Source organism: Stegodyphus dumicola, chromosome X2 (genome assembly GCF_044657685.1).
Source record: "Stegodyphus dumicola isolate Sdum_Otavi_A_Nest chromosome X2, ASM4465768v1".
NCBI classification, from domain to species: Eukaryota; Metazoa; Arthropoda; class Arachnida; order Araneae; family Eresidae; genus Stegodyphus; species Stegodyphus dumicola.
In genome coordinates this window covers 142,315,074-142,331,627 of record NC_140781.1, presented here as the reverse complement: position 1 = coordinate 142,331,627, position 16,554 = coordinate 142,315,074, and the positions used below count along the sequence as shown (strand labels likewise).

At 30.4% G+C, this 16,554-nt stretch overlaps 1 protein-coding gene across 3 annotated transcripts in view; it reads left to right on the top strand.

The window, feature by feature from the left end:
* The window catches only part of LOC118187442 (proton channel OtopLc-like), a 222,391-nt gene that overhangs the window by 110,223 nt on the left and 95,614 nt on the right, over nt 1-16,554 (top strand). Inside the window, exon 1 of one of the 3 annotated variants that reach the window (XM_035357664.2) lies at nt 4,479-5,085. The exons of the other annotated variants lie outside the window; for them this stretch is intronic. Coding sequence (XP_035213555.1) covers nt 4,997-5,085 — 89 coding nt within the window. The 5' untranslated portion in view covers nt 4,479-4,996. Of the gene's footprint in view, nt 1-4,478; nt 5,086-16,554 lie in introns of those variants that run through there. 3 annotated transcript variants of the gene reach the window in all.

Genomic DNA, 16,554 nt, shown 5'->3' with positions numbered 1-16,554 from the left:
TTTGAACTTCTAGTATTCTTAGATAAACATTTATTTACTGTATTTATTTCAGGGGAGCACTGAATGAAATATTTATAAATAACATTAAAATCACCTAATATCACACAGATTACGGAGTGAATTTTATTTAATGGAAGACATCAATCAAGAATTCATTATTTTGCTTTAATTTATTTGATGTCTAAATGGATTAAAATATTTTCAGAAAGAAGGCACTGGCATTTTAGAAAGCTAAATATTGCACTCAATGATGAATTAAATATTCAGTGACATATGCAGAGACTAAATGGACTTTTTGTGCTCCTAGGTTTCGCACGTTAGAAGTCTAAATATTGCATTGTCATAAAGAACTAAATATAATTACATATGCAATGACTGAATGGGCAATTTTTGTTTCCGTTAATACGAATGTAGTATGAGTAGAAAATAAAAGTTTACTTTTGAATGTAACTATAAATGAGGCTTTCGCACTATTATGCTGTTGTTGTTGTTGCTAATGATCACTTGTCTTACCTATAGTTAGCGCAAGCCCACGAAATTTCCCGTGGCAAGGAACGCAAATTTACGCCTGTCGTTGGTAACAGCCTTGAACACCATACAGATGACAGTCTGTATGGTCTGAGCACCATACAGATGACCATAGAAAAACATATACAAACACATAATTAAAAATAATCTAATTTTCTTTTTCATAAGGTTTTTTTATAAAAATTGTATCATTGTGCCTAAAATTTACTAAAATTTGCAAAGAGCTTCTATTTTCAGAAAATTTAAATATAACTAATTAAATAGAACAACGGGGGATTGAAATGCCACAATGAGTGGATAATACGCAGAAAAGAATAAAACTTCTTTTAATTTCTAATTTCTCAACAATGACTTGCATACCAATTAAATTTATTCCATTAAAAGCTTAGCACACAGCACTTCTTAATAATTGCTGCTAAAGTTGACACCTTTCTTCAGAAGACAAATCCATTGTTCGTAACACACACGAAAATCATCTGTGTCATATCATCCAGCTGTTCCGAGACAACCCTGATGATGTTTTCTTTGTCTGCGTAACTTTTTCTACGCTCAATAACCTTGAATTTTGAGAAAAACAAAAAAGAAAACGGTTGCTGCCAGATCGGTGAAATAGGGTGGAGCTCAAATTAGATTGATTTCTGAAGCTATTACGGACAGTATGGTTTGGGTTCCGAGTGGTACGAACAATAAATCCAGGTTCGAAGAAACATATCGGCATTGGAAGCTATTTTATTCAAAAGAGTTAAAGCTTGCGAGGTTTAAAGAATTAATCGCGAGCTGAAATAACTTGCGTGAAATGAAACGGGCATTTTGACCTCACACGTAGGAAGATAATCCATGCAAAACAATGCATACACACTTTTTATTTTATTTTCAATTGTAAATGAAACCTCACTTAATCGAACTTCGTTTAACAAAAAAGTGGAAGTAAATTAAAAGTTCTCTCATCCGAAATAGTGAAATAAATTGAGAAAGGATTGGTAACTCGTAATTTGAAAGCAAATAAGTATATTATAATATAAACTAATGTGTTTACAGAAACAGGGCTGGCAGATGGCAAATTTTAAGTATCTGTATTCATTGATGAATTGCGTCAATGACAATTTAAACGCTGCTGAATGATTTCTTAAAAAGTAAAGAAATTGATAAAAAGAAAGTTTTCAATGCCTAAATGCGCCTCTAAAGAAAGAGTATCTTGCCATGCATTCTCGACGAATTTTTATTATTATATGAGGAATGGCGCTTGATTGCTATCTAGGATGGCGAAACAAAGTGTCTAAGCGTTGTTTATCTAAGCTCTATCTATTTGTAAGCTAAGCTTACACACTATGCCAGTGAGTCAATGAATATAACGCACACTATGCCAATGAGTATACTAAAACATATGCACTAACAAACCCTATTCAACCTTTTAATAGAATTATTTTTAAATAGTGGAGTGATGCTAATTACTTCACCCTTAAGGAAGAAGCTAATAGCTTTTCTAGCACAGTATTTAACAAAAATATCACACATTTCAAGCATCTGTGAAACTTCCAAAACTAGAACTTGCATGAAGAATTACTTTAAAGGAGATTTTTCGAGACGGAGATTTTCAAAACATCTACATCATGTAATATGTGATGAAGCTTAATGCTTTCATTAAAGTAAAAACGACTTTTTTATTTTTTCTGCAACTTTAGAATATTGCGTCTTAAGTATATGAGATTTGATATAGCTTTGGAATTGGTTCGAAAGAGAACTGTAACGCTGCTTTCAAATTACTCTTTGTGTGGTGCAGGACTTGAGTGCTTCAAGTTTTTATGGAATATAATGCTATGGCAGAAATTAAACAAGCGGATTGAAAAACAATTAAATATACAATAATACGATTAACAGATTAATTTAGTACTTTATTACAATGGAAGATACATTAAGATTCACTGGATCTTTTTCTTATTACGGATTATTAAACGTTTCAATTTCTTCCAAGTGTTTATTCTTTTTAATTTGCAGATCTTGGCTAAATCGAAAGTATTGCCCCTTGCGAAAAATATTTATTGCAAACTCCAAGCACGTACAAACTCCAAGCAAGTAACCCAATGAAATCAGTGCAAAGCTACGTCTTGAATAAATTAATTTTCTCTTTAAGTATGTGCATAAGGCTCTATGCGGCATGAATTTACGATGAAATAATATTAATTTTTTATGTTTCGTAACCTAAATTTCGGGAAACTAATTCTTCTTTAAGAAATGTTTAACTTAAAAATTATATCCGGTGTTAAAGGAAGTATGCATACCAAGATCAATTTTCAGTTTCTTACAAGCTTACAAGATCTGGTAAATATGTACAATAAGTTCTGCGGTTTGATTTGATCACTAAAATTCAATTTTAATACAATAAAAGATAAGAATATTCCGGGCTAGTATAAATAAAAAAAAACTCATCGTTTTCATTTTAGTTAAAATAAAAAGGGAATTCATCATTAATGTGTGTTTAGGAGAATAAAAATTAATTTCAAAGCTTAATTTTGCCAAATAAAGTTTTGTACTTTCTTTTAAACTGAAATAAAAATTGTTTACGTTTTAACTGTGTAAGCATTGTTGAGATAAAATACAATGAGAAAAAATTAAATTCTCTCACTCGCGTAACAATAAATACTTAGAGAGAAAAAAAAAAGAGAGAGAGATCACAGTTTTCCCGATGTTCTCCTAGTTGGTCAGAATATTTAGAATTCTGCTGCCTTTGTGAAAGTTAAAAAAATATCCGCCACCTTTTTTTTTCTCATATTGAAACTTTCGACCAAGGCCGCCAAAATTGAAAATGCAACACGACAGCCATTCTTGCTTGTTCTTTATTTCTCCCTTTAAGCCATATGTTGTGTGTTTTTGTGCCTGCACGTTATGCTGCGCTACTCGCCTAAAAGCCCTGTTATTCCTACTAGGACATGTATCTAATAGAAATTTCACTATGTAACTGTTCTAATATTTATATTTTATTTCTTATAGCAAAGCCAATCATTACTTACACCCAAGTTATAAATATTTCTAACATTTTGTACTTACTTATTTATTTTCTTTACTTTTATAATACATCAAGCAGAGAGATTTATTCAGGTATAAACTACTGAATATTCATTTAGCGATACTTCCCACCCATTTAACTAAACGTTCGTGTAATAACAATGGTTACGTAATTATGTGCTTAAAATGAAAATACGTTGCTTTACGATTTCAAGTGTAAAGGTCATTAAGAAATACACAAAAGCCTCTATAAAGTCGAAAATTACTTCGGACAAATTTTCTACAATGTATCTGATAGTGGAGAACACAATTTACTCTTAGTTTCAATATAGCCGCTTCTTTGCCACGTTTATTAGGGAGTTATACCAATTCGAATACACTTAAAGCCCACTTAGAAGATTTAAAAAATATATTTATGATCAGCGTAAAGCTATAAATTACTTTAAGATTTCTCGGAGAGCATTGTAAGACAAAACCGATTGCAAACGAAGTTGACACTAAGTCAAAAATTTTCATGTATAAGAACATATTTACCAAATTTTATTGCATGTTTTTCAGGTATTTCACTGAAAAGCTTCAATGATTCACTACACTTTAAGATTAATAAGTCTTTTATTCCTACATTTTACGGCTTAGCCATACCAAACATCTATATCTTAAGGTGATTAATATATCCAAACAGGAAATTTATAAGATTTAGCTCCAAAAAGTGTAAAAAACGGCTCTGGTTTTGTTCGATATTTCGCAACAAATTCAAGGCTGCTCTCACGCCTATTTGAACAGGCAATCATTTGGAACCAGCCGCCGTTTTGAATGATGTTTGGCTTTTGGAAGGTTCATCTTTTTTCTTTTCTTGTATAAAGCAATAAATATTTAAAGAACATAAAGAGCAAACAACCGTTTGAGGAAACTTTTCAGTGTTTTTAAGTTGAACTCTTCCAGCGGAAATGCATCTTGAGTGTTTCGCGGAGATCCCTTACAGACCAAGTAAATTCTACTCTATCAGGTACTGCACTTAGCTAAATCGGAGGTATAAATGATGCCTTTCACAGAATGTTTTCTTAAATTCATAAATTCGATTGTATGTCTTGTTTGAAGTTATGAATCTGCCATGATGCTACATGCGTTTTGGAAATTGTGGCTGCGCTTTATGATTATTTTATAATTTTAGAATCTAATGAATGCACTTTGTAATAGATAATCTTAACTTGAAAGAATGAAATGAATGTGCTTTGTGAATAGCTTAACTTGGAAGCATCAAAGGAATATGCTTCGTGATATTATTAACTTGTTCTAATGAAAATAACAAAGATGACTTGTATTGCTTTAGCCCAAATTTAAACAAGTGCATGAAATGATTGATTGTGATTTATAAGTAATATATTGTTATTATTCAGGAGGTACATCAGTACTAATAATGTAGCCCTGAAAAGTAAATGTAGGAAAACTAGATAAGGAAGCTTTTATGGATATTTTGTCTTTAAAAATCATGTTTTGGGAAAAACATTTTAGACCTTTGGATATCGTTTACGAAAATATGCTCAGGAAAGAATGGTAAGTTTTATTTGAAATTTTTGCTTTTAATTGCATGTGTTGCATTTGCAGTTATTTACTATTCAGAAGATTTAGTTTGCAGATACTTAATGAATTTCAATCTGTAATGGAAACATTTTAAGTGTTAATTATACCAGAAAACAAAAGCTTAATTTCGGTGCACTTACATTTAGAGCTAACAAAATAATTCAGCACATTTTTGTTTCGTATTTATAGAAATTACTGCAAATTGCTTTCAGAACTAGCAAAAAGAATCTAACAGCTTTTTTCACATTAATATAAAATATTACAAAACCTATGCATACTTTAATTAAAAGAGAAGAAACTAATTTTAATTGTTTCTCATTTGCTAAGTTTTGAAAACTGTTGCTGATGTACGTATTACATTTCTCAGCAAATAAAGGGATCTGAGAAAAGTTTGTTACTGTACGAATGTAATGATTTCTTGTTACAATGGCTATAAATTAAGAAAAAAAGCATGAACATTTTATGCGAACACGTTATATTCTAAACCTTTAAGTTGACTTAAGAAAACTGCTCTACACTAATTTATTTCATTCAGTTTTTTACTGCAGTAGAAGATTTTAAAAACAGGGAATGAGCTGCCTTTTTACAACCTTATCAAGTTTTGAAGCAAAAGACAATGGATTTTTAATTCCATTTTTACTGAAATTTACTTTAAATGAATTTCAATGTCTTTAACACGTAATTAATTTAGCAGAATTTTCATCACATATATAATACCATGCACGTGGAAGTATTTATTTGCTGAATGACATCAATGGATATTGTAACGCCGCTATAACAAAGAAGATATGATTTTAAATTTTTCTAATAAATTAAGATTAAAATATTTCAATAATAATGCTTTATATATATATATATATATATATATATGTGTGTGTGTGTGTGTAAGATAAAAAATATTAAATTAAAATTATAACTTAAATTAACAATAGGCCCTTATTTCTTCATTTTAATTTGAGTATTTTCTCTTCTATTCTAAAAATAATAATAAGTTTTTCTGGAATATGTCATTTTATCCATATCTCAAGACATTTACATAACGATGATAGTGTGGATAATTCGAAACTTAAAATCACAACAATATTAAAAACGTAAATATTCCGGAAATAAGCACGATTAGAGTGTCAAGAGAATTCTGGCCAAAAATGTCATTTGAAAATGAATATTTCATCGGTCTAGGCTGCCAAGTTTGCTGTTCATTATGGATCAAAATCTGCTTAATCACGCTTTCTGCATCATTACATCTATATCCATTAATTTGATAGATTTTTAATTTTGATGTTATCTATCTCTAACCATTTTTTCAAATTAGCCATTTCAATACTTGATAATGCAAATGGAGAAAATATTTTCAGATAAAAAGAGTTCACAGATAAAAATGCATTAATGTAGCCAATGGGCTAAAGTATTATAGCTTTCAAGTTCTTTGTTTCTGGGAAAATGGAACACATTTTTAACACAAATAATTAAATTTAGACATTGAGTTCTCTTGAATAGATAAAAGTATTATGCTTAAAATTTAAATGTTATTTATTTTCTAAATGGAGGGAATGCATGAGCATCTGAAGCTGTGCTAAAATAAATTTCACACTCCTAGTTTTCAAGTAAGTTAGATCTGAAAACTAGCATTAAAACATTTATGTAGCTTGTTTGTCATTATAATTTTAAGTTAAAAAGCAACAGAAACGATATTATTCTTTGGTGTACTGCTACGCATATATTTTTTATTTTAAGTTTATGATTGAAAATATAGCATTATAAGCACAATTATCAAAATAAAATTTTTGTGCTATTTTTTGGCCGGAATAAACCAAAATTCTGTGAGCTACATAAATCATATCGTTTCATTTTTAATACCAATAATCAAATGTTCTGAATTAATTTGGAAAAATAAATCAGATATAACGTAAAACAATATCTGAAAATAAAGATGTCACGGTATAATCTAATTAAAATGAATAAAATTAACAATTTCTATAAGAAGGAAAAATCTCAACTATATTGCATTTGTAATTTGCTTAAATACTGCAACGAATATAAGGTATTTCTTCTGCCTTCTTAGCATGCCTTCGTGGTGTAATGGTCAGCTCGCTCGGCGCGTATTCGAAAGGTCTGAGGTTTGAGTCCCTGTTCGGGCGCCACTGTAGAGACATTAGGACTTTTTGAAGCAGGAGACATGAAAAATGAGCAATGTCCTCTAAAATGAGCAATGTCTCTGGACTCTAAAACCTCGGACCTCTCGAATACGCACCGAGCGTACTGACCATTACACCACGAAGGCATGCTAAGAAGGCTGAAAAAATACCTTGTAATATAATTACAATTATTTTATAATTACACATTTCATATATAATATTATATAATTACATGTTTCATATGCAATATCATATAATTACATATTTCATATAGAATATAGATTGTTACAACCGTTTTGTTGCTCCTTAAAACTATAACTATTTAGTAAATTCGCCGGACTTGAAGACATATGCGCAACAATTTGAAAAGGCTGTTAGCTCTTAGCCGGAAGCCGAAAATTAGGTATCGACAGTCAATATTACGAAAATATGAAGAAGTGTTAAAGATGCCTTTCTGGAATATAAAATAACCTTTTGCATTTTGTGCCGGACATCCTTACATTTTTAAGAGGTTTTAAATGGAAAAGCAAGCGCCATATAAGATTATCTCAGTATGTGGAAGACGTTTCCTAAAAGAATAATAATTAGGTGTACCAATATTTAATGATTATTAGATATTCCATATTTAATAATTAGACCATACTAAATACATACTAGATGCCCTATTGTAATGTAATAAAGTAGTAAATATGCTTTCCTTTAAAGTAAATTTAAGAAATAAATGATAACTTTTCTTAATACATCAAAAAAAATATTCCATTGTGCTGGCTAGACCTATAAGGTTTAGAGATAGGTATTTTAAGAGGAAAATACATCCTCTTGTATCGAGATGTTGCGTAACAATAAACATAAATAAAATAGTGCAATAGAATCAGGACCCGATTTACGAAACTTGAATGCTAGGCCAAAGCCTGTTACGAAGGTCTCCCGCTCTAGTTCTTCAGCGTAGAGCAAATCTGATGCAAATCATATTTACATTAATATACACTTTATGTAAAGTATTTCATTAACTAATCTTGTATTTCAATATTTTTCATTCAAAGTTATTTAAGCAAAAATTTACATTTCAACTTTTTTTGCATCTTACATTCATGGTTTCAAAATAGTATATTCTGTACAAAATATAAATATAATACATTTTAAAATATACACACTTTTTTAAAACATAGCACTTTTTTTTGTTAAAGAAACAGGAATAAAGGCAGTAGTGTAAAGAATTCTTATTGACTTTATTACAAACCCTAACTGAATTCCTGAAGTATGACCCAATTAATGCAAGTAAGTTGTTCATGAATTAAATAACCAATTATAAGTGTGAAATGTTATATTAAAAATCCCATTTCTTTCCAAATTGAAAAGAGCGGTAAAGTCCCTGAACACTGCTAGTTCCATCCTGAAAAAACATTTTTTAATGGACTGTTTAGGGGTATTCATGTCTTGATCATCTTAAAAATTAATTTTTGAACTGTGTAAACATTATATAATTTCGTTCAGAATAAATCATAATTTAATATTCTGCAATTTTAAATGAAAAAAATACAATTCCTTTTATACTGCATATGTCAGGAATTTCAAAGTCCCAGTACCTGGTTTTAAAAAAATGGATAAAAAATTAAAGTACGAAGTTTAGCATTTTATTTTGTGTTTCTAAAAATCTAGCAGTAAAAATATATTTGATATATTTTAAATCTCAGTAGAATAAATGAAGCTGAAATTCACCATATTGGATTTATAAATTCTCTATTTCGAATACGTTAAGATTAGCTCCACCTGAAATTAAAAGATATGCCTCATGGGTTTTAAGAACATTACAAATTTTAAATCAACCACAAACTTGCCGCAAAAGAAAAACAAATGATGAAATATGTGCTTTTTTTGCAACTTTGACTGAATTTACATTTACTATAAAATGCTATGAGGTACTTTTTAACGAATATTTAAAATTATTATTAATCATAAAACGCATGATCTCTGAAACATATTATTAAATTGTAAGAATTCAGTTTCGGCATTTAATGTAAATTTGTTTCACTAACCTAACCCGCAAAATTAAACATTTTTAAAATACAAGGAAAAGAAATCTAATTATAACTTTTAATAAAACAATTTAAAAGCCAGATACAAATCCGCTATTTGTTACGTGGGAACTTTTACAACAAAAGAGGAAAAATTCAAATCGATTAATTCAACTCCAAAATAACTTTGGTAAGCGGAAATTTTCCTGCATTAAATTGCATTACCTTCGCAAAAGGAAGCCGATTCCTATAATTATTAAATGCGTTAATCTTAGATTCTCATCATTTCCTTTTCAATAGCTGTTATTAATTTTAATTCCGAATAAAGGGAAAACTCCCAGTCAAGCAACTCTCACTCAAGGATGCTCAGTCAAACAGATGCATAATAGCATCAAGCTTACTCATAAAACTCTCTTTGCTTATGAGATTCTACGCTGAGAATTTAACGCTTTTGTTTTACAGAAAGACATAATAGTATCATTAATAAAACTCCTTTGTTTGAACATGTAATTCTATTGCCCTTGCTGCAAATGGAAATTATGCTTGCAAATACCTGGATATGGTTTTAAAAAAATTTCCTCGTTTTCTTAAAGTATTGTACTACAGTACTGTTCCTATATCCACGGGTAACACGTTTCAAGACTTGCGGCGGTTGCATGAAACTGCGGAGAGTACCGTTTAATGTGTATAAAAGCATTAATGCCGCAGCCTATGTAAATATTGTGAGGATGGTTTGATAAATTATTGTACAGGAATAAAACATCACCAATATTAAAAGAAACAATAACAAAGCATACTACACCGTGCACTGTGCATACAGTGAACTTTATCTTTCTGTCATTTGCGCATTAGAACACGCCAGATCAAAGAAAACACTTTTTGGTACTTTGCAATTATATTTCATAGTACCTTACCATAGAACGGTATTATTATGTAATTTAATTGTACAATACCATATTGTATAATATAATTAGCATATGGTTCTATGTAATCCAATAGTGGAAGAGAGAACTGGATTAATTTTTACTTGGCACAGGTTTTTTTTTTAATTTGAAAACTGTTTATTGTTCATAATAATAATAATAATAATAAAGAATTACGTTAGATTTACAGGTTTTTCTTGGGGGGGTTAAGGAGGAGACATGGACACTAAATAAGCTGGTATTGTACTGGAAAAATTATTAAAAAAGGAAACCTAGCTAATTGGAGACATTGTAAATCATGCAAATTAGATCTATAAGATTTCTGTACCAAGAGTTATGATGTGTGGCATCAGAAAGATGTTTTTTACAATTACAATAGTGATTCAAATGTTTATGAAAATATCAGTAAGTTACTTAAAGTTGCATGGATTAAAGGTATTATGAATTGCATTAGTTAGAAATATTACCAAAAAAATACGGAGATATAAAATAATAAGAAGTAAGTAGAAGAAAGCTTTAAAGTGCTCAGTTAAGCAGTCTGTTGTTTGTTTTAATTTGAAAGCTAAAGATCTTATACCACGTCGATTATACCTTTGAAAACTGATGATTTTCGAGGAAGCATAAGTATTAAATAATCTCTTAAAATCTTATCCCTCATGAAACGGCTACTCTTCTCAAACCAAGTGGTTAATAAACTGGTAGCATAATGTAAAGCAATAATTGTGAGAAATGTAGATATTAAGCTACATATACTTCTGACATCAATAAAATAAAGTGGTTTATATTTTCTGGTGCTGTAAGTTTCAAAGCAGCAAACGTAACGCAGCGGGTCTTGAAAAATGGAAGGACTAAGCTATAATTATTTCTGCCATTAGAATCTTAAACATCTAAATATGAATTAATTACTATTAACTTTTTTAAACTTTTTTTCTAAAACGTAATTGAAATCTGATCATATACAATGAAGTGCTTTACCGCATCTGTGACTTTGTTAATCATTTCGTAAAAGTTTGCGATTAATAAGTTTGCGCTAAGATTTAGAACATTGACTAACAGCAATTAATCCTTTGCATTTTTCTAGCTCTTCTACGGCGGGATGTTAGTAATATGCTTAGTAACTCTATTAGCTCCGGCAACGGGGCATGCGCAATTTGCATCATTTACATCTCTGCCCTCAAACCGAAAAGCGTAATGTTGATTTCTATTTAATTTGTGCCACTGCAATATCTTGAGCGACGGTACCAAAATGTTTGTTTTCAAAAGTTTCATTGTAAAAATGTGTGGGAGTTACTATTCGATCCCATCAAAAAGATTTCAGAACGCTAAAGGCTGCCATGCAAAATCTTTCGCAATCAAAAAAATCTTTTCCAAGAAAAGATCAATAACTTTTATTACAACCATTAAAAGCCTTCAGGGAAATAAAATGTATGACTGTTGATGTCAGAGTCACCACGAAGCGAAAACCTTTACATCAGTCATAAAGACCACCTGACTTCAAACTGCAACAGACTGTAATAGAATATAAGCAGATAATAAATAAATATGGTTATTTGCAGATGGTATTATTGATTTTATCTGAAATAGCATCACCTTTGCATTCATCTTGGTTGTTACGAATTTAGATTTTCTACTTGATTTAAGATATATTACAGAAATATTAGAACTAACTGAGATCGCAGCCCATTCGTATATTTGAAAAATCTTCTTAATTTTATAATCTTTTTCTGTAGGCCAAATGCTCAATTACTTCAAGGCAAGTGAAACAATATTTATTTATATTTTGCTTATCGCACTTTATTTAAAAATATTACAAAAGTAAAATGCTTTATTTCCATTAAACTAAATGCAAACACACTCTTTTCGATCAAATTAAACAATGAAATCACTCTTTATTTGCCGAAAATAATGCATTTCCACTTCAAAAAAACCGAAAGGATAAAATTAATTTTTATTTATGTATGCGTTAAAACCAAACAAAGAAACGTAAGCTGACATTTTTTTCTATTAATATCTGTAGAATATTTATTTACCGATCACTGGTTGCTGTCCTACTTTCCTTTGAATTAATAGTTTAATTCTTAAAAGTATCTGGTATGCTATTTTTATCTTTGTATGTTATTAAAGTCATCAATAAATAATAAATAAATGAATTAATTTAAATCATCGGTAAAAGTAAGTAAATTTATATCTGACCTATTTATTATTCTTGGTCTAGAAAATCCAACAAAAGTTCTCAATAATTTGAATGGCAGAAAATCGGAATCTGGATAATTAGAATCCTACTTACATAGAAAAATTAATATTACATTTAGAATATTATGCTATTTGAACTGTAATCTGGTATTATGTGAATGAATTTAATTTAACCTCTTAAGTAAAATGCTATTCTTTTTTATTTGGGACGTACGGTTCGTATTGTTGTCTCCAGTAAAAGGTTATATTTGTTCATTTCCCTTTGTAAATTCTTCTATGATCCATACCTCGGATGTATGCATGTCTGGTGAATTTATTTTATGCATGTTATATTTTTCATGCATTTAAGAACAAACAATTCAGTATTTATTCTATAAAATAGTATTAACAATGCTATTTTTTTAATGTAAACTTTGATTTACAGTGATACACTAAATTTTAGATGCACTTACAATGCGTCGTAAAAATATCTGCTAACTCACCAGTATGTGTTAGGTCTCTCTAATTCTAACACTATTTGGGTTATATTATTTAGCTAAACATCCCGTTTAAGATAACGTATGGGTCTGCAAATGCAATTTAATTTCCACTTTTAGTTTTACCTGATTATAGGGAAAGTACAGATTATTTTAACTATGAACTAAGAAAATTTAAAAATTTAAAATACAACTCCAGAAAATAATATCAGAATTGTCATGGACAATCACCTTTTGGTTAAGCCTAAACATTATTTAGTCCTTTTCATCACGACGTTACTTTAAGTATCCTTTAACCTATTGATTACTGTTATTAATAGTTGCTTCATATCATTATTAATAACTGAAGTAGCTGTGACAAAAATCATTAACGTGGAGTCGTTGTTTGAGAATGCATGAACTTGATTTATGGAAACCAGCTTAAAGTAATAATTTTCTTACCGTTCTAGTTATTAATATTGCCGTTGAACTCCTCTTTTGAGCAAGTTATTTCTTTAATTAATTATGTACTTATACATGGATTGTACGCTATTGTATTTCTTATTGGCTTCTATCTTTCTGATTTTGCTGATAATTTCCCACTCAGTGTTCCTACAATTTTATTTAAATGTTAATGATGGGAGTGAACTAATTTTATGTGACAGTTCATAATATTAATGTATGCTTTTTTCTATACTTTGCATTTGCCATGTTTGAAAACTGCTAGATCTTCTTTGCGTGATGGAAATGTTCATAGATTTCGAGGCAAACAATAACGTTTTGTAATTTAATTTATTGTGTAATACTTAAAGGTGTTTGTTCGGCTAAAACTACTTGTTGTGTGCTGTAAGAAATTAACTCAAATGGTTGATCAGTTATAGCTTTTCTTAGTGCTTACTAAGAAACATAGGACAAAACTCAAGTGGTAAATTCTAGCTCACAATTTTGCTTTGCACACCTTGTGCTATTATAATTAAAAATAAAAACAAAATAAATATTTCGGCTTCTTATCTTCTAGTTGATTCTGCAGTTTGTTGTCTAGCTGCTTATTCGAAGCTGCAACACTGTTGGGTTAAAGGAAAATAAAAGCAACGACATTATACACTTATCGGCGCTCAAACTTGGGTGACTCGTTACTCAAGCATTAGTATAGCGGTGAGACTCAAGCAAGAGTATAACGCATAATCCAGGTTAATATTTCGTTCTATGTTTAACCTGGCCGTTTCCCGTGTAGTTTGCATAAGCAAGATATAAAGGAAAGAAATAACATGCAGCTGACTGTTAGAATGACAAGATCTTCGTTAACCTGTTTTGTTTAAAACACCAAAACGCCTGAAATTCCATTTGAGATTCGCAAAAATTTCTTCCCACCTATCTGTTGATTAATGAATTGAATTAATTAATTGAAGTTTCAAATGATATCGTTTCCAATTCCTAACAAAGGACCTTCCATTTGCCCCCGACCGTTAGTCACCTTAACCTAGAGATAGGGAACCACAAGAGAATAGTTTTACAAGAAGATTGTCTACAATAAAGATGAACTGATACAATGAATTTAAGGAAACTGCACCTTTAGCCATTATGTACTTTAGGGGGAGGGTAGAAAGCATGTGATCTCAGCCGTTCGGGTGGCCGTTGGTCGTTTGAATGGAAGACCATCTCGGGAGTTTTAATCGTGAAATTTCTAATAAAACTTTAATCACAAATGTCTCAAAACTGCAGTGAAAGTTTAATAACTTGATTAATACTTCAAAGAAAGAAATAGGATTTTATGCGTAACATTATTAAGATAATCATCACGTACTAGTAAAAAAGCGGAGATATGGAACTATTCTTCTAAAGCAAAAGCCCACAGTTTTCTACTGAGACGACGAAGAGTTAACTGAAGATTAACAGCTAGTTTGAGACACCTGAGACTTTCAAACAGCTTTATATTTAAATTTTCATTTCAAAGCATTTCCATAACTTAAGCTAGAAGTGTACCTTCGCCATATCATATTAAGGCTAAAAGTATGAATGAATAAAAATGATTCAGAGTTCTTAAAACTGGTTTTCATTTTATCTGTTCTAAAAAACTAAGATATAATTCTTTCTAATTTTCGTATTTCGAAGCTTAAGAATAAACCCTTGTAGAGTCTAACTCTTGAAGGTAGCATACACTAAGTTAAGACTACTAGACTTAAGCAAATTATCCCTATGTCTAGAAAAAAAAACCAGAAACTTGCGAAGTGTGTAAAAGACCCTTTTAAAGGCCAATACATTTGAACTTAGTAAGTTGTGTAATATCAACCCTTATAAGAACTCAGTACGGTTGAACAGAAAGCACTTCTTGTGCTTATAAAGCCAGCAAACATTCGTAATATTACTCAGAAGATAGAATTCCAAATTAAACTAAATCAAAGTCATAAATTAGGCAAAATCTACACAGAAATAATTAACGCGCAATTTGGCTCAAACCTACGCAGGCGTAACAAACACTATTGAAAAGAATGAAACAACGCTGTACGCAGACAGCTATCATAGAATATCTACTAGTAACGTGGCCTTCAGCAGGCGCACACGCTCTGTCTAAACAATCTAAAATTTACCTTTAAGCACTATATCTTTCTACCGCATTAAATACGCGAGAACTAAAATTAGGATTCTGACAGGAAAACGGCAAGCAAGAAATGGCAGTGCAGATACTGAACATAAAATAACTGACTAATTAAAATAAATAAATATTTTATACTCTATTTAATTATATAATTTTACTTTCCGGCTAGTACTTAATGAAAATCTAAGTAGAAAGTTACAATTTTTTTGTTTATTTTTTCTTTTTTTACAAACAATATGATTATTGTTTTTTTACATAGACCCCCTATTTAAAAGAACTGCAATACCATGAGGGAATCATGGAAATAGAGAAACTTACTGAAAATAAAAGCAGGTATGATACGCAAATGGTTAGAGTAAATCATATGGTACTCATAATACAGCTGCTTCGTTTGAAGCTGCTCTCTTTGAAATGCCGGGTTCGCATCGGGAACCGCTGCATCAGGGAGGATGTGCAGTCTGATAGAAGATCATGATTTCACAATTGCTACATATTTTTGGAAATGCTCAAGACTTGTTTTCAGCACACCAGTGTCACTGCTTCTTCCTTGGCCTGCACATTTACCATATATGTTATAGATTGAATATGACTGAGATTCCGTGGGACAACTCTTCCGTGAAAGTCATCCGGCAGCCAGTACGAATGAATTTCGGGGTCGGACAGGAGCAATATGGAATGCTATTCCTGAAATGCGCCTTCAGAACCTATTTGATTCTATATTATAAGGAGTACGAGTGATTATTGCAGCAAACGGCAGTTTCTCCACATACTGATTTTTCGCATTTAATATTCTTATTAAATTTGATCGTTTCTTCGTGTCACTACTTATTTACATTCACACTTTGATAAAGAATATATCTTTAAATGTAATATTTTCATCATTTTGTATATATATATATATCTAATGCTTGATAATTTACAGAGCTTAGGATATTTTTACCCTGGAGTTCAATTATAATACGAACAAATGATAAGGTAAATGTATTTTTAACCTTCCTATGCTGATTTCAGTTAAACCAGTTGCTCTAATATTGCATTTAATTACATGGTGAGAAATTTAAAAGTCAAAGCATAAAAAACACTGAAATCTTATATTATATTAGAATATATATATTATGATTGGAA